At 39.8% G+C, this 19113-nt stretch overlaps 1 protein-coding gene and 1 long non-coding RNA gene across 4 annotated transcripts in view; one reads left to right on the forward strand and one right to left on the reverse strand.

Moving 5' to 3' along the window:
- Positions 1–3257: 3257 nt before the first annotated feature.
- kcnk5a (potassium channel, subfamily K, member 5a) overlaps positions 3258–19113 on the reverse strand; it is a 208898-nt gene continuing 193042 nt past the window's right edge. For 2 of the 3 annotated variants that reach the window (XM_073869475.1, XM_073869473.1), the window contains exons 5-8: positions 5194–12948; positions 3825–3879; positions 3564–3642; positions 3258–3413 (exon numbers count right to left, since the gene is read on the reverse strand). In XM_073869475.1, coding sequence (XP_073725576.1) covers positions 12008–12948 — 941 coding nt within the window. In that variant the 3' untranslated portion in view covers positions 3258–3413; positions 3564–3642; positions 3825–3879; positions 5194–12007. The remainder of the gene's footprint in view (positions 3414–3563; positions 3643–3824; positions 3880–5193; positions 12949–19113) is intronic. The other variant, XM_073869474.1, reaches the window with a different exon arrangement.
- LOC141365180 (uncharacterized) lies at positions 18105–18919 on the forward strand. The gene is made up of 2 exons (XR_012370358.1): positions 18105–18377; positions 18459–18919. It is a non-coding gene; the product is annotated as an uncharacterized lncRNA (long non-coding RNA).

Below are 19113 nucleotides of genomic sequence, written 5' to 3' on the forward strand. Positions count from 1 at the left end.
TAGTTAGGTTTAATTAATTTTAGTTTGTCAACAGGTTCCACACAAATTAATTAAGTAAACTCAACTTAATATTTGTTAGTTCCTTTATTAAGCAACAAGTTTTTCCAATAACACATCAGTCTTATGACATTTTCTTTAACAAGAGAAAAAACACTGTAAAACACTCATGAGTTGCAGCATGTAAAGTTGGTAATTTTATAAAAATAAAACTCCTGAGCAGTGCATTTAATAGAAAAACACTTGACATATTGTATTTTTTTATCTTTTTTGTGTGCACACAAAAAAGATCAAATGTATACCATTTTTCAAGTGTTTTCAATAAAAAGGGTTTCAAGTGCAAAGCAGGCATTTGTGGCATTTAACAAATTTTTTAGTGCTCAATGTTGGTTCACTCGTCGTTTTTAAGTACATACATGACAAACACACGTCACACAGAACAGAGGTGCGCGTCACAAAAAAAGAAAAGTTTTAGTTTTTCAATTAAATAGTTTCAAGTGCAAATCGGGCCTTTGTGTAAAACGCCAAACGTTCAATGTTGGTTCACTCAAACAGTTTGTTTTAAATCATCTGTACCTTGGGTGAGAGTCTGGAAGCATCCAGTTGGAGGAAGATTTTCTAAAGCACCTCAAAGAACATTTTCAGTTCCTGAGGATAGCTGAGGTTCATTGCATATATGACACCCATTAAGTTTGCACATGCAGAAGCTATGTCTCCCAAGTCATGAAGCACTTCAACACCCTCAATCACTATTCCAACATCAACTGGAGTGCTGGTGGCATCAGTTCCCTCAGCATTAATGACAAGTTGATCAAGCTCCCTCTGGGCAGCACAGCCATCTGAATCCTTTCCACAAACAAAAAAAGGACAACAATGAAATCACCAGCCAATTATAAAATTCCAAAGAGCTCATTTGCATTGCAGTTTTCTAAATCAATGTTTTAAAATAGTGCTTGATTACTAACTTTTTATCCAAACTGATTACTCGCAATTTGTACACTTGCTGGCCACTAAAGTAAGAACACCTGTATGATCTAAAGCCATCTTATATCAGCTCTGCCATAAGTTCTAATTTTATAAGATTATAGTTCTTACAATTTTAAGATTAAATGATCATAAACATGATTTAGTCTGGACCAAAATTGCCATTCCTAAAAGAGATACACCACAATGAGTGTGCTTACATGCATAGTCTTACGCAGATTATGGTTAATAAACTGATAACATGTGGGTTCACCCTGCTGGAAAAACAAGCAAGAGCAGCATATTTTGTGTTTTGGTGCTGGTATGCTGGTGACCACCAGCACGGGAATGATGCTGGTCTATGCTGTTTTTCAGCAGGGCATGTAAACGCATAAAAAGTTTTTTCTTGTATAGGGAAAAGCCCATAAGTTAGTAAACACCTTAACCAGCCTTTACGCAGTTTGGTTCACGTGTGCATGTCTCTGTGTGTGAAAGATAAACGTCACACGTTAAAGCACAAAGTAACACATAGAAGTCTTTGCTTAACTTAAGCAATTGACAGAGAAAATTTGGAAATAAAAGCTAATGTTACATTTACAAGTGTATGAGAAGAGATATGACAGTATAGCTTAAAGGTATAGTTCACCCAAAAATGAAAATCCTGTTATCATTGTAACTACATGAGAGTGAGTAAAAGTTGTATTAATGTCTTTGTTCTGATGAACACAAAGGAAGATATTTTGAGAAATGTTTGTAACCAAACCATTTGTGGACCCCATTTATTGCCATATCATTTTTTCCCACTATGGAAGTGAATGGGGTCCACAGACGGTTTGGTTACAAACATTTCTCAAAATATCTTCCTTCGTGTTTATCAGAACAAAGAAATGTATGGGGGTTTGTAACTACATAAGAGTGAGAAAATGATGACAGCATTTTCAATTTTTCTGTGAACTATCCCTTTAAGACAGATTTCCCATCAGCTTTTAGGCAGTGACAATATGGACTGCGAGAAAGCTGACACTTCTCCACATGTAAACACAGTTTTCTGCATAGCAGTTTATTGATTTGCATGTAAATGCAAGAAAACAGGTTTCTATAATAAACAGATTTTTGATAATTATCTGCTTATTCTGTGCATGTAAACGCACCCAATGTTAAATGGATAATGTGATATTGGTAAAAGCCCTAGAACACTGTTACTGCTGCAGTAATTGTTAGCATTACCTACCATATACTCTTTGAAGAGACTTTGAAGGATTTTCATTTAGATAGATACAGAGTGCTGTGAGGAGGCACTCCCTCTTCTTTTCAGCGATTTCATTCTAAATAAGAAAAACATCATCAATATACTACACATATTACATCAGTATATCAGTTTCCTCAACATTCTGGTCATTTATCCATAGGGTGTAGTGTAAATACAAAATAGCATTCTTTTAAGGGGGGGGGGGGGGAATCATGTTAAAGGTGCAAAAGAGGATGTTTGTTTTATACATTTTTGCAATATTACTTGAAACTGTCTTTACTGAATGATAAAAGACTATTTATTAGGTGCACTGAAAGTAATAATATTAATATACGTCATCTGTGCACAAGATAGGGCCTTCAGCCAATTGCTCATGCGTGGATTTGCACCACGGAAGAAAAAAAAAACAGAAGTAGGACGCAAAAGAAAGACTTTTTTAAAGCCGCTGGGAATAGGAGAAAATTGTCAGAAGAACATAAGAGTCGTTATTGGAGAAACATTTCAATGCTGGAGAGCAATAAAGGAACAGAGGGGTGTCAAGACAGACGCGCAGTTCGCAAAAACTCTCCTTGACAGGTAACAGTGATTATTCTTTCTTTGTGGAATACTTATTGTTGTACTGTTATTCAGGTATATTGACGTTTTTGTACTGTAGTTGTAAGGCAGTGACCAGTCTGCTACATGCTAGTTGAAATGGGAGTAAGTTAGCGTTGACTGATCTAACATTTTAACGTCTTGTGTTTATTATCAAATCATTTCACATAATGCACGAGTTTTGGAAGGCGTTCCCTAGAAATGAGCTGTGAAGGAGGGAGGCTGTTCTTACGCATGCGCTCATTTAAAAAACTAAGTAACCGTTTTTGGATTCTCAGTCGGCGAAAAACATCCTCTTTTGCGCCTTTAATCTCAAAAATCTTTGAAAAAATACAATAAAAATGTATTCATATGGGGTGCATTTGCAGATGTTATTAGTTTCTGCCAAATGACAACACAAACTAGACAAAATGTACTTATTCCTAAATGTGTTCTACAAAAGAGTTAACTATACCTGTGCAGTCGGGGCAAAGATGAGGTCAATTTGCCTTCCTTTAGATCCACCTGCCTTCTTCAGCAATCTGATGAGCTGATCAGCATGGTGGTCAAGTTGTGCAAAAAACTTTGTGACGAGGGGAACAGTGGTAATCCTCAGAAATTCGGCTTGCACCTTTGAATAATGTCCAAAAACAAAGTATTATTGGTGTATACTACAACTTTACTGAAAGACCCTATGATACTGTATTCTTTAATTCTTTCAAATGGTCATTTCATGCATTATACAACATTGTTCATTGATGTTTTAAGAAGCAGTTTATACCTCAGGCACAGTGAAAAGTCCTGGTCATCTAGTCTTGAACTCTGATATCATGGGTTGGTCTCTGACTACCTCCCGTCTCCTGTATGCAAAGGTCTTGTTCAAATAGTCTTGTTCAATAACTCAATAAAATAATATTTTAAAAACGGAAATTATCAATTGCTACTGTAAAGTAAACAGGATACAAACAGAACAACAAATGAAAAGGTCACGCAAGAAATAATATTTACTGTTTTTTCAGTATTTAGATGTTGCAGATCTTACCTACTGTGAGTGAAGCACCTTGGCAGGAACACAAAACACACCCTTTATTAAGGACCTGGAAAATTGCAAAGGATAAACAAACAAAACAATTTAATAAGGACTTTGTGAAATTGAATTAACAATAAAAATAACAAAGCATGACTATTTTAAAGTTAAAAATGGTTTTAAACTAATTTGTATTAACCAATGTTTATTTTGACAGTGGATTTTAGTTATTTTTAGTCGGATGGATGAACTTTGCAGTTTCAAGATGAAAATAACTGTAGCAGTGTTTTTAAGTAAGTTAGTATGTTAACTGCGTACATTTCTTAAATATATCTGCAAAACATATAGGGGCGGTTTCCCAGACAGGGATTAGACTAGTCCTGGACTAAAATAAATGCAAGCGCTGTCCAAACTGAAAACAACTTGATAATCCCTGTCCAGGAAACCACCCCGTGTATTTTTTGCTTTAGTAGAGTCAAACACTTTAAATTCAGGAGTGCACGCCACTCGCGCTGCACAGTCGCAGACCCATTGATGGGTATTGTCAAACACAAAGGAACACTTATTTATGCTAAAATTATTAATATATATAAGATATCTAGAAAACATGGATAACAAATTATTAGCTTACAGACATCGATGTGCACATCCCTACCTTTAAACCACGTTTGATTCCCTCAGCAGGCGGAATACACATTTTTCACATTAAAATAAATATATTTATCACACTAACGTTATTTGAGAAATGTTTGCGCCTTAAAATTAAGAAAATATGACATGAAAGACAGGCAGAAACCCTGCAATTAGCATGAAAAATCCGTCGTAGACTTGCTCCAGTTAACAAAAATCCATCATAGCGACGGAGAACTCTGATGAACTAACCTGCGCCACGTGCCTAAGCAACAGACATCCCAACCTGCAAAACGTCATTTCAGGTAGGTATCCCGAAGCCCCATTCCCCCCCCCACACCCACCAAAAAATAAAAAAATTAAGGAGGACAAGTATATGACATTTCATGATATAAAAGCATAATATTAATTTCTAGAGGCCTAGAAGCAAGCATGCTAGCTTCAGAGCTAGAACTAAAATTAGAACACTAGAACTCTATAAAACAGTTTGGCCAGTTGCATAAACATAAGTCACTAAGTTAAGACTGTGTCTTGAAATTAGTTAGGACAGTCTTACTTTTCTGCTTTAAATTAACGTTAGACCAATCTACATTTTTTTTATAAAACGTTATATGTCTTGAAAAAAAAATTAGATGACTGACTTTGTAAGACTCTAAGCAGTTCATGTAATGAGCCACAGGTCAAAAATAAAGAAAATATATCTTATTAAAAATAAAAATAATCGAAACTGGTGGAAAAACAAATATACTCCTACCTTTACCAGCCGTTGAAGAGGTAAGACGTCCCTCTGTCCAAACAAATCGAGGAAAAACTTTCCAGAAGTCAAGCAGGTTTGCAGAGAATTGCTGTGAATTATCTTTGTGCACGTGTAGTCTGGCGAGTCATGCTCTTCTTCTTCTTATTTGGGGTTTATGGCAGTTCGCATCGCACTATACTGCCACCCTCTGGATGTAAGAATTTTTAAGTTCACATAAATAGTTTGTGTTTAAACAACCCCTTAGGATTTTGTACAGTTAATTTGAGACATAATTATGTTGACCTTAATAGAAAAAAACATTTCAAGTCAACAAATACAATTAATATAAGTAAATTGAATATAAATATATAATGTAAAGTCCACAACCTTCCTTGTTCATTTTTTTGAGTGGGGGGCCGGGTACAAATTGGTAAATTTTGTTTTCTTTCACAAGCAGCAAACAGAAACTTTCTGATAAAGTGACCAAAACTGTCTTTCAAGTGATGAACGAAAACAAAACTGACGATGCATTTATACATATTTTTTTAAGGTAAAATGTAAGGCAACATTTGTTTAATTATTCCTTATAACATTTTAAAGCCACGATCTACAGAACATCACACACAAAAAATTTTTTTTATAACTAAACCTAAAAAAACAACAAAGGTGATCCTGCCCTTGGAAACCCCGGCTACAATTCAGTGTTTTTATTTAATTTGGAGATTTAGCACGTTAAAGTATTCATGACAAAAAAAAACGACAAATGACAAATAATTTGTGATTGTTACTGTAAATGATGAAAACTAAGCTTTATATACAATTCATTAAACGTTAATTTATAACAAGAAAAACACTGAAATTATTTAATTTAATAAACACTATGGGGCGGTTTCCCGGACAGGGATTAGAGTAGTCCTAGACTTAGGTTGTTTTCACATATGTTGGTGCGCACCGTGGTGCGGCCTCGGAGCGCACCAAAATACATTGTATCATTTTTCAGTTAGTGCGGTCCGTGTTCACATATATATATTTTTTACTTTACTCGAAATGCAGCACCGTACACCATGTGACAACGGTCAGTGCTGTCATTGGTCTCTGACAGCTCTTACCGTCTCATGACCACCCCCACGTTTCCACGACAACCAGCCTGACAGGGAGAGCGCAGCTATCAAGATGTGGAGATAAACGATGCACGTCTTTGCGAAGTTTCTTTGCTTTAACGCGAAATTGCGTAGCTGTTCTATTAAAGCTTTTCTCACGGAGCCGTTTGCTAAAAAGCCTGCAATGTCACTATTTGTGTGTGGAGGACAGCTATGCATTTATAAAATCATCAGCTCAAACGTAAAGGAGACAGCGAATCTCTATGCAACGGACCAGGATTGGCTTGTTTGTTGTTAACCCACAATATAACACCCGGCTCACGTCACAACGGAAGCCCAGTGGCTCAAACATGTGGAGAACTTCCTGTATTTGGTTCGGCCCGAGTTCTGGCAGTGTTCACACCACAGGTGGGTCGCCCCAGAGTTCGGCAACAGCCGCTCCGAGACCACCTGTTTAGAGCGGTCTCTGAGCAGCCGTTTAGTGCGCACCTGAGGGCGGCTGTTGTGTTCACACTGACCCAAACGCACCGTACTCGGAGCGACACGTCATTTGGGCCGACCTAAACAGTGTATATGTGAAAACACCCTTAAACACTTTTAAGAGCTCTCCAAACTGAAAACAACTTGCACTTACAGATCTTAAAATACATCAGGGCCTTTGTTTTACCTCAAAATGCACACAGGTAATGTTTTTAGTAAGGCATGTTTGTTAAAACTAGTTATATTTCCTAATTAAACTAAGGCCTAGTCCTGGATTAAGCTAATCCTGGTCCGGGAAACCGCCCCTATGTGTTATTATTTAGCACAGAAATACCTGCTTGCTTGCTTTGACTTCTCTGTATTCACTTTAGATACAGAAAGACCTGATGATTCTTATATTATTTATTTCAGGAATCTCTTTGCTATCATTTGTAAGTGAACCCTGACCATAATATTAAATCACAAGAAAGACAGTCGTGTCAGGCATAAATATAAGTTCGGTGCAGATATTTTCCGTTTCATCACTGAAATTTAAAGAAACAATTTTACCTGTTTTGTAGTTTAACTTTTGACAAGATAATCACTCTGTTTGAAATACATTTTATAACTTATACCCGTCGAAAAACATCAGTTTTTTAATGTTTAGTTTGATGAACTCCTAAATATGAGACGCAGAACACCTAGCCCGTTCGGCTAAATTGCATGCGCAAGCATGGCCAGCACGCAATAGCGCAACATTGATACAACGAAAAGCAATCCAAAATTTACAGACTTAAATTAGATCAGAATTTACGTTTATAATAAATTATTTTTTTTTTATAAAATAAGGTCAGAAGTAACAAAGTGCAGAACAAATGTGCAGAATGCCTCAAGTGCACGGAAACAAAACGAGCCCAAGCCAGATAAATCAGATAACCCAGAGTGATTTATAAATAAAATAAAATAAAGAAATTATTAAAAGAACGAAAGTATTGCAAAAATTGCCAGTTTTGTCTTTTAAATGTAGAAACAAAGAGGCAATGGTTTATTAACCTAGAAACCTCTTATGGACATGTAGCCCTGTCAAAGCGGCTGTTGGATTTATTAACGAATTTTAAAAATATTTATTGAAAGCTGCTACTCCACATATTATTTGCAGCATTATAATAATATGCTGTATATTAATATATTAGGAGAAAGCTGTTATGTGAAGTCAGATTATGTGTGCACCCATATACGGCCAAAATTGAATGATCCTCATTTCATAACACATCTGCGACGATTCGACTGTGAGATTGGTAGTTGAATCAGTCTTCTCCTATCGATGCATCGAATCTTCGACTATTCGGGGTCACCCCTAAATTTTCCATATATTCTTACCCCCTTATTACCCCAAAACTTATTGTTATAGTATAAAAAATATTGTTCCCTTATAACTACAAGTACGTACTGTAGAGGTACTCTGTTGTTACAAATAGGTACGCTGTAAATTCGGTTTAATTACGCGGTACTTTGCGGGTCGTAAAATAAAGTGTTACCTTAAACTGTTAATGTAAATCAAAAATACAATAGACAGAGCGATCCCCGTACGGGCCACCAATATGTCCGCTATTCTTTTAAATCATGGAGTGTACAAAAGTATAATAAAGGGGAAGATGCTCACCTTTAAGACAGTAAACTACGAAAACAGAATATAAAGACACAGACACCAACATACTTTTAACATACTATCTCTGTGTCACCGCTCGGAGCGGACCACTAACGTCCCTCCCTAAGTTCCACCTCGAGGAGGTCCCCAAAGATACCCCAATGACCAAGCACACGAGAGGAAATAGGTCAAATTAAAACAATCTTTATTAAGTTAATTAAAATAGGGTTGGGAAGGGAAAGGGGAAATCTAAAATATCGTCTTCTCTCTCTCCTTTTCTCTTGCAGGAGAGGAAGGGGTCAGACAACAAAGAAATGGAAATACACACAGTAAGTAGGTGGAAAGCTGAGAGCGGCTACCTGTAACCTGGTGAAGGTTATATTCCTTGGGACGGAGTTATGAATGATTTGGCTCTCCACTCCTCTCTACAGGACGCTTGGTCGATGTCTACTTCCCCGTAGGCTGAAGATGGACACCACACACTGCGCAGAACTCCTGAGAACACAAGTGGCGAGGTAAGTATTACTACTGGTTCTGACTTGGGTGTAACTTGTTCCTTTGTTTTCCTCTCTCCACAGGATGCTTGGACAACGCCTCTGTCCGTGGACCCGGGGTCCTCACAGCTTGACACACAAGGCTCCTAAAGTCACAAATAAGGGACAAGGTAAGTGTAGTCTTAACTTGGGTCGATAATACTCTTCACCAGTGCTAGAACGTTCTGTCCTGGGTTTGCAGAGCGTACGAAATGAGTATGACTGTTGTGTCATTTCGGAATGCTCTTGGTCGTCGCTGGATCGCGCTGTGCTGGACTTACGGGGCTTACGAGGCAAGTATAACTTTTTGCTTGGTTCAAGTAACACTCTATATCTCGCTGGGCGTACTGTTCTGGGCTAACAGGACTTTCCAGGTAAGTATAGCTTTTAGCTCAATTCAGGTAACACTCGGTATCTCACTGGGGCGTGCAGTTCTGGGCTTACAGGACTTTCAAGGTAAGTATAGCTTTTAGCTCGGTTCAGGTAACACTCTGTTTCTCACTGGGGCGTGCTGTTCTAGGCTTACAGGACTTTCAAGGTAAGTATATCTTTTAGCTCGGTTCAGGTAACACTCTGTTTCTCACTGGGGCGTGCTGTTCTGGGCTTACAGGACTTCGAGGTAAGTATAGCCTTTAGCTTTATTGCGGGCAACGGGTTATCTCAATCTCTGTATCTTGACTCTAAAGTTTCACAGCCAGGTATTACAAACGTGGGCAAGAAAAACCATACGTTACCTTGGCTTCATTCAAGGGCTGGGGAGGCGGTCTTTACCAACTTCCAACTGCTACTCGTTGGGCCGGGCACGGCCGATGTCGTCCCGGGAGAGGGAGGTAGATGGGACAGCAACACTAAGTCCGTGCAGTCAGCCTGATATGCCTACTTTTTCGTTCCTTCCACGTGCCAGACAGGCACCTAGATCAGAGGGTCAGGCAGCTGGACTCTCTCCACAGTACAAGACATGCACCCAGATGGTTAGACTTGTCTGTAACAGTTTCACCACTCCCCTTTTTAAAGTATGGTCTTTCCCACAATACCTCACTCGATGTACTCGCTCGACTTCCTTCTTATTTGGACACAAGGGCTGAAGTTGTAGGTGGGTAAATACAGGATGGTGGTAGCTGCCACGGCAGCCCATGTAGCACCCACAGGGATTGCTTGACCTAGAGCCGAGTACAGACAACAGGAGACACGGCACAGCACTGCAAGACTTCAGGTGCACACACGTCAAAAAGGCACACTCACCCACTGCAATACACACACTTTAGTGACTTGTAAGGCCAGTACTCCGCACTACGTCAAGGCTCACCCTGAGGGAAACGTTGGGATCGCTGACACGGGCAGTGGAATTGATGTTTCGAGTACCCACACTGTGATATGCGTCGCCCTTTAATCCTCTGGCTCGCCCACCTGCTTCATTCTCCACGGTGGGGCCACTAAACAATGAACAAACTCCACACAAAGAATTAGTCTCCATTTCCTGGTGGCTCAATGAAAGTAAACAACCCGCTGTACTCACAGTTTCCGTAGCGTTTGTCTTTCCTTCTCCTTAACACTCTTTCTCCTCGGACGGCTCTCTGAATGCCCAGCAATGCTGTCCTATTTCCGCCCTGAGATCAGCTCTTTACTCTGCCTTCAATACAACATACACACTGGTAAGCACTTAACTCCTCAAGCTTCGTTTTCTTCAAACCTGTTCTGATGGTTCATCTCCAAACGCTTAATCCGATCAGCGAATCGTCTCGAATGCCTCTGCCATCGACTCAGTTCACTTGTAATGATTGCAACACTTCCCAGACAACGACTACTTTTCATCCTTTTCAACCCCGCACTCTTTCCGCTCGCTCCAAGCGTTCGCCGGATCAGCGGGGCCTGCGGACTCTTCAGAAGGATCGTGTTGCTACGCCCTTGGCGGAAAGAAGTTTGCCCCGGAAATCAGCCGCCCTTCCTGTGTTTTTGGATGTCCAATTTTTGTGTCTCTTCTTTACTGCATCGCCCAATCGCGAATCGCCACGCTAAATGATATCACATGTTTCTAATAAAGCCCTGTTTTGGTTGTCATGGGAATCCAGGAAGTAATGGTGTTTGAAAATCACGGTCCGAGCGGAACCTCTCTTCACCATTTTTGGTTCTGCCCTCCAAGTCACTCCGTGACATCTGTCTTAAAAATGTATTTAGTTAACACTGGTATTAAACTTGAACTCAATTATCATACAAAGATGGGTTCAAGTTTACTACAAGTGGTACCTAAATACATTTTTTAAATACATTTTTAGCACATTTTAGTTCATATTTATGGTGTCTCAAAATAGCACAGTGAAGTACACTTAGATGATCTTAAGAACATCTTGGGGTGGTTTCCCGGACAAGGATTAGCTTAAGCCAGGACTAGGCCTTAGTTTAATTAGGAAATATAATTAGTTTTAACAAACATGCCTTACTAAAAAACTTTACTTTTGTGCAGTTTGAGGCAAAACAAAGGGCACTGATGTATTTTAAGATATGTCAGTGAAGGTTGTTCTCCATTTGAATTGCTCTTAAATTTATTTTAGTCTAGGAGTAGTCTAATCCCTGTCCGGGAAACCGCCCCCTTAAGAAGTACTAAAGATACATTTTTAGTATATTAAGTTAGTGTGTGAAAATGAAGCACTTTAAATACACTATGGAAGTGTACTACTTTTCCACCTGGGACAACCACCATTTCTGCAGTTTAGACGATTAAAGTAGAAATACATAGTTTTTTTCCATCAAAAATAAATAACGTTTTAGTCTATTTTTGCTCCAAAGAAGTCAGCTATTATTCTGAATGTATAAAAAATTATCAATGAATAACTGCTTATACAAGTTGTTTTTAAAGTAGATTTTATTTCATTAATGTAAGACAATTTAAAGGAAGACCTGTGCATATGTTGTCTGTCTCACAAAATCCAATGATCCATAATACAACAAAGGCATATTACAATTTGTTCAATAACATTACGCCTGGTACAAGAAAACTAATTTAGTTGTTTAGTTGATGGGAGTATATCATTTTAGGGTTTAAAAACCATAAGGACAAATTTAGGTTTAAGACACAATCATAACACAAGAAAGTATCAAGAGTCAGTGTTGTCCTCTTTAGAATACTCTTCCACTAGTTTTTCATAAGAATGGCCATGGTTCAATTCATCTGTGGTGAACACAGAGATCTTTGACCCTGAACCACATTTCTCTTTGGATTTAGATTCTATCTTATCATTTGAGATGAAACACTTGGGCATTGTATCACAATCATCATTGTTGTTCATTAAGTTCTCCTCATTGATAAAGTTGATATTGGCATTGGGAAGGAGGGGGGAATGGTACCCCTGGGTGTCCCTTGTGATTTGGCTACCACTGCAGCCTCCAGGTCTTAGATTTTTGTGGTCATCTGCTGCCTCCTTATCCAACTGATTCTCATATCTATTCATCCAACCTGATTCTCTATCTAGGTCTGTATCTAGTTGTCCTTCTACATGTATTTCACTCATAAGCAGAGATTCTTTTTGGGCAAGAAGGCAGCTCTTGGTTTTTGAAAGAGCCACAGTAACATGGTCACTCAAGCTGTATCGCCGCTTTTGCCAAGGTGAGCGGTCTAGATTGAGGATGGCATTTTCATTTATGCAGTGAGCTTCACTGCAGCAGCTCTTTGAGGGGTTGGCTGCTTTAGACTTAGTGCTTGTGATAGAGCTGGCACACAGATCTTCTCCTTCATTCTTAACACCTATCTGCTTGATAAGGTCATTATAACCCTCTTTTTCCTTGGACAGGAAACTGAAAATGTTAACATCATTAGCAGCTAGTGAGACAGAAAGGGTTTTGTGACCCTGCTTGATACGCTGCAGTTCATCCAAAGAAAGTTTGCGCCTTTTACGCCGTTTCTTTAGAGCTTTGTGAGCCTCCACCACCATGCGCACTTTCCAGTTAAAGAACAGAGACAGCCACGCCAGACCCAGATAAATCCATACCTCCACAAGGTAGCGATAGAGAGTAGGGTAGTCTGCATTAGGGTCTACACCTACACAACCAAAAGAAAAAAAACATGTACTGAATAATGATGAATACTATACTAATATAATATTCATTTATTGGCTCTTTCCCCGCCAGCGTTTTAAAAAAGTTGCCAGCCAGCTGCAGCATTTTTTATGCTTAATGTCTTACAGAAATTTTTCTTTAAATATATAAACTGTAATAATTTTGTCTTGGGTTCTGTTGTTTATGTCTTTTATTTTGAAGTCATGTCTCTGGTCTTTTATTTCGAAATCATGTCATGTCTCACTTCACCATTCACTTCCTGTTTGTTTGTATAAAGCCTGTTCAGTCACTCTCACTCATTGCTAAGTATTGTTAGTGTAACACTGCATTCGGAGCATTCTGTCATTGGTTCATGGTTCTTGTGTTTATGTGTTCATGCTTATGGTTTTGATCCCTTGCCCACATTTTGGATTACGTTTGTGGATTACCTTTTGGATTTGTTTGCCTGCCTTTCTAGGATATTTTAATAAACTTCTCTGCATCTGAATTCGTCTCTCCCTCTCACTCGCTTTGTATAAGCAGCACTGTCGGTACAAATACTTAGCCTTACCAGAATCCAGTGGAGTGTTGTAAATTCCACCCGGAACATGGAATCCACAGCTCTGCATTTGCTATGCCAAGGTGAGAGCTCTGTATTGGATTATACTCTCAAGTTTTGGAGTTTAGCATCCAAGGCAGATAGCCTTGAGGAATGTGTAAGGACATGGTACTGGCTAGGACTCAATGCTACTTTGCGTAAACAGGTACCCCTAGACTGTGATTGTTTGTTGGGAGATTTCGTGGGTGCCGTGTTTAATGCTGCTATACCGCTTGATGCTAAGCGTGTCAAGTCAGAAACTGTACCAACTAAAGCCATGCCTGTTTTATCACAGCCACCTAAAGCTATGCCTGTTTTGCCTAAGCCAGAGCTAACCATGCCTGTATCTAAGATGGCAGCCACCATGCCTGTCTCTGTTCTAAAGATGGCCGCCGCCACTATGCCTGTCTCTCTTACCAAGATAGCAGCCACCTTACCTGTATCTGTGTCCAAGATGGCTTTTAATATGGCTTCCTATATTTGCCATGGCCCTGTGGTGTGTGTGGTCTGTTTTCTGCTCTTCTGTTTCATGTGAAGATTCTCAGGCCCATGAATCTGAATCATCTGATACACCTCCTATCACGGCTAAAAGGTTCAAACCTGTCTCCTGCACTTGCTACCACAACTAGAAGGTCCGAACCTGAGCCTCCTGCACATTCTGTCAAAAGTGAATCGTCTGAGTCACCCGAGTCGTCTGAGTCACCTGAATCGCCTGGCTTACCTGAATCGCCTGGCTTACCTGAATCGCCTAGTTAACCCTAGTCGTCTGGCTTACCTGGTTCACCCGAGTCGCCTGGTTCACCCGAGTCACCTGGTTCACCCGAGTCACCTGGTTCACCCGAGTCGCCTGGTTCACCTGGTTCACCCGAGTCGCCTGGTTCACCTGAGTCGCCTGGTTCACCTGAGTTGCCTGCACTTCCTGTTTTGGTTGGAAAGTCTGAATCTGAGTCACTTGAGCTTATTGTCCCAACCACATCTGCTGATCCTAAGTTTCCTGAATTTCCTGTCATGACCATAAGGCCTGTTTCTAAGTTCCCTGAGTTTCCTGTAGATGTCGAGATGGTTACTCCTGAGTTCCCTATGTCCTGTAGGTCAGCTAAGATGGTCATTCCTAAGCTCCATAGACTCTCTGCACTTGCCAAAATGGCTGTGTATGACTCCTATAGACTGTTTGCCCTATCTAAGATGGCTAACTCTGAACTCTTTGCCCTATCCAAGATTGCCAACTCTGAACTCTCTGTCTATTCCAAGATAGCCAATTATGAACTCTATGAACTCTCTGCCTGGCTCAAGATGAACACGAACACCTGCCAGCCTTTCTTTCTGATATTTCTGCCTCCAAGTCCAGAGAACCACCAGCGCCACCCTGGTGTCCTATGTCTGCTGTACCTGTTCCCATGTCGGCAGATGCTCCCCAAGTATTTTGAGGGGGTAGTACCTGGACGCATGCAGCAATCTAGGTCCACATCTGCCTCACAATCCAGGTCCATGTCTGCCTCGCGATCCAGGTCCACGTCTGCCACACGATCCAGGTCCACGTCTGCCTCACGACCCAGGTCCACGTCTGCCTCACAACCCAGGACCGTCCTTGCCTCATGACCCAGGACCATCAGAGCCTCACGACCCTGGATCGTATGTGTCCCATGGTCTGGGTCCGCCTCTGTTACCGGTCCATATCCTGCCTCTGCCTCAAGGTCCTGAAGTGCGGTGGGGAAGTGATGACAAGTGAAGTGCAGCTGCCATCATTTTTCCAGTCCCAAAAACAACAGCCTGCAAAAGCCCAAATGACTTTAGGCCCATCGCACTTATATCACTGGAAATGAAATGCTTGGAAAGGCAGGTCACCCAGCACATCAAGGCCTGCTTCCCACCATAATTTGACCCTCACCAGTTTGCCTACAGACAAACTGCTCAATTGAGGATGCCATTGCCATCACCCTCCACTCTACGCTGAGCCACCTCAACCAACCAGGTAGCTATGTAAGATTGCCCTTTATAGTTTTTAGCTCAGCTTTTAACACAATAATCCCAAACATTTTGATGAAAAAAAATTTGAGCTTAAACTTTCCACCCTCCACCTGTGCTTGGATCAAAGATTTCCTCTCCAACAGATCACAACAAGTAAGACTTGGTCACCATCTCTCCTCTCCCCTCACACTCAGTACTGGCTCCCCCCAAGGATGTTTGTTGAGCCACTCTTGTATACACTTTATACATCTGTTTACTCCCCCTCCCACCCCTCTAATTTAATCATAAAATTGCAGAGGATCATAGACACAGCCCAAAAAATCATATGCTTACATCTGCCCTCCCTGGTGAAGCTTGCCAACTCCCGCTGGATCAACAGAACCAGATCCATACTCAAGGACATTGCTCACCCTCCTCATCATCTGTTTAATCTGCTTCCCTCTGGTAGATGCTACAGGTCATTGACAGTACGAACCACCAGACTAACAAGGGTGTGAGTATGAGTATGTATTGTCTGGGAGGGGTGATTGTCACAAATTAATTTATCTATATTTATTAACTACTTTTTAGTATTCTTATTTTTAAAGAAGCGTTGTGATCTAGAGTGGCACTTTGAATTTCGTTGTTTTAATACACTGTTTTCTTGCAATGACAATAAACTTGAAACCTGAAATGTCTCTGGTCTTTTATTTTGAAATCCTGCCATGTCTCACTTCACCATTCATTTCCTGTTTGTTTGTATAAAGCCTGTTCATTCACTCTCACTCATTTCTAAGTATAGTTAGTGTAACACTGCATACCGAGCGTTTTGTCATTGGTTCATGGTTCTTGTGTTTATGTGTTAATGGTTTTGACCCCTTGCCTGCATTTTGGATTACCAATGACGAGTTTTTCAGGCAATCCGTGTTTTAGGTGTATTACGGTACAGAAGGCTCTACTCAATGAATTTCTGTACTTGCAGGTGCGTAATACAGGTGCCAGAGTGAATAAAGGTAAAACAAAATGAGAAAATGTTTAAAACAGTTTTTTCTTGTGCGCATTTAACGTTTATATATAACATTTTGTGTGCGTGCACGGCTGCACGCTAAGTCGTATGCTCATGATTAGTGGTAAATAGCCATCACCTTCTTTCAGATAGAGCGGCATTTACTATACAAAGCCACAGTTCACTGACAAGCTAGGCAATTTTGCATTCATTATCAGACCTTTGCATGCATGTTGTGTGTGTGCGTGCATGCATGTTGTGTGTGTGTGCGTGCATGCATGCTTGTGTGTGTCCTTGCATGCATGCTTGTGTGCAGGGCTTGACATTAACTTTTTTGCCAACCAGCCAAAGTGGCTAGTTGTTTTCCAAAGTTACTAGCCACTCAGCATTTTCACTGGCCAAACTTTTGTTGCTGGTAAAATACATTTTATATGATTAAACTTGACTTTGGCATCCTAAAATGACTTTAATTTTAGTAATTTTACTCAATTTAGCTAGATTACATGCAGATTGACTTTGATTTAATAAATATTATAAAAGTGGTGCATATGATTAACTGAAAAGATTAACGCAAAAACACTAGACAAACACTTAAAAAATATTTATTAAAAACAGCTGTAAATTCTGTCAAGACATGTAAATGAATTTTACTGTCAACTTGTTTATGCAGATTGTATAAGTTTGATCATGGTTTCTGTTAAAAGTGATTTAAGACTTTTACTGACAAATGTGAAATGTTTAGCATTATTGTTGCACAAAGTATCCAACAATAAAATGATGCGCAAACCTCTCCGCTAGCGGGTTTCATTTGATTTCGGATTTGAAAACTGTGACTTGTGCATTTAGGTATTCCGCTGCGCTATGATTTTCTCTCCGCTCTTGCCCTGATCTTGTGCACGCACTTTAAATCTCTTCTATCACTTCCATTGTTTTATCTTTTTCCAAAGTGTGCGTGTATGCTCCTCAGACGGCAGTAGTATTAGCGACCCTGCATATGTCAAAATATGATTGATTTTCTCTTTGACAGGGGGGGGGACTATCAATCAAAAGCTGCACAAGCTGTCTAGTATTGACAATCGTATATCATGTGCTTTTAGACAGCGGCTATCCGAACTGTGCGTGTTTTATGACGTGTCAATCAACGCATTGTTTTTCCTCTGTGTGTGTGTTTTTTGTCAAGCAAATGTTGTCATGTTTATTGCTGTCAAATTTTTTTTATTGTTTTAGACTGTCCAGGTTCTGGAGTGTCAGGTGTCACGAGCGCTCCTCTCTGTCCCCCTTTCACCCCTCCCTTCTCGCCCCCACTGACTGCGCGTCTCACAGCGTGTGTGTGTGTGTGTGTGTGTGTGTGTGTGTGTGTGTGTGTGTGTGTGTGTGTGTGTGTGTGTGTGTGTGTGTGTGTGTGTGTGTGGGAGAATGTTTATGACACAAACTTTATTGGGGAGCGACAAGAGATCGTCAGGAATCAGTTTGGTTGGAGAAGAGCTGGTATACTCAAACCTGTTGGTACGTATATGTGTTTTACTGTTTTCGTTCCAACATTTTGTCTGATTATTTAAAAACTAAAAATTCGATCTCTGGTGTTGCAGCAGAATTGCCTAAACTGTTATTTAGTATCTGGTAAAACGCCGACAAGAGCGGTCTGAACAAAAAAGACTGATCAAACAGGCCGGTACCTTGGAACCTCCCGCTGCGTAGGACAAAGAGATGCCGACTGCCTCATGCCGTCCGGTGTGTGTTTATTTAATCCTGTTACAATAGTTTTAAACAAGATGTTTTATTTTAATATTTTCTAACATCAGTTGTTATCTGTTAACAGTTTGGATATCGGTGGCAAAGCGATCGATGCGTGCTATTGTAAGATCTATAACGGATCTCCACGGTACGTTTATACTGTAAAAAGTTTTAAACAAATATGATTTATCTAGATATTTTTCTAATAACATGTTTTATCTGTTTACAGTTTAGGATACAGACCACAACGCTTTGGACGTGTCTTTAAAAAAGAGAAAAATCAGAGACTTTTGGACTTGTCTGGGGACATTTTAAACATTTTGTGTCAGCTTGTATTTTACACATTTCGGATACTGAAGATCCATGTTTGAACTGTACACAGAGCTTGTCGCTTTTTTAAAATCACTGGGGTAAGTGGCGCGTTATAAATTGTTTTGCTGTTGTTTTAAACTTATGTTCTAAATACCTGTTGGTTTATATGTTTTCATCGTTTATATAATCCGTTTTATATTCATTTGTAGAGTTTTTTCGATGTTTTAAATATTTTGTTTGTTTTGATATCTTTGTTTTTATACTCGTTATATTTTTGGTTTAGTTTTATTGTGTTTACATTGTTTGATTATTTGAAAATTTTGGTTTACACTGTGATTCTGAATATTGTGATAAAAAACAAGTAATATGGCCCAAAAACGTTATTCCGACTCTGGTTCTGACCAGGCGAATAAAATTATAAGGCGCGATGAATCCGCGGCCGATCAATCTGATATCATATTGGGTATGCAAATGCTAACAGAAACTGTCGGGGCTATGAATAGAGATCACGCTATTACAGACGGTTACGCTGATTTAATAAATACGGTGCGTTCCCTTTCACATGCCCCGCC

Source organism: Misgurnus anguillicaudatus, chromosome 7 (genome assembly GCF_027580225.2).
Source record: "Misgurnus anguillicaudatus chromosome 7, ASM2758022v2, whole genome shotgun sequence".
Classification (NCBI taxonomy): domain Eukaryota; kingdom Metazoa; phylum Chordata; class Actinopteri; order Cypriniformes; family Cobitidae; genus Misgurnus; species Misgurnus anguillicaudatus.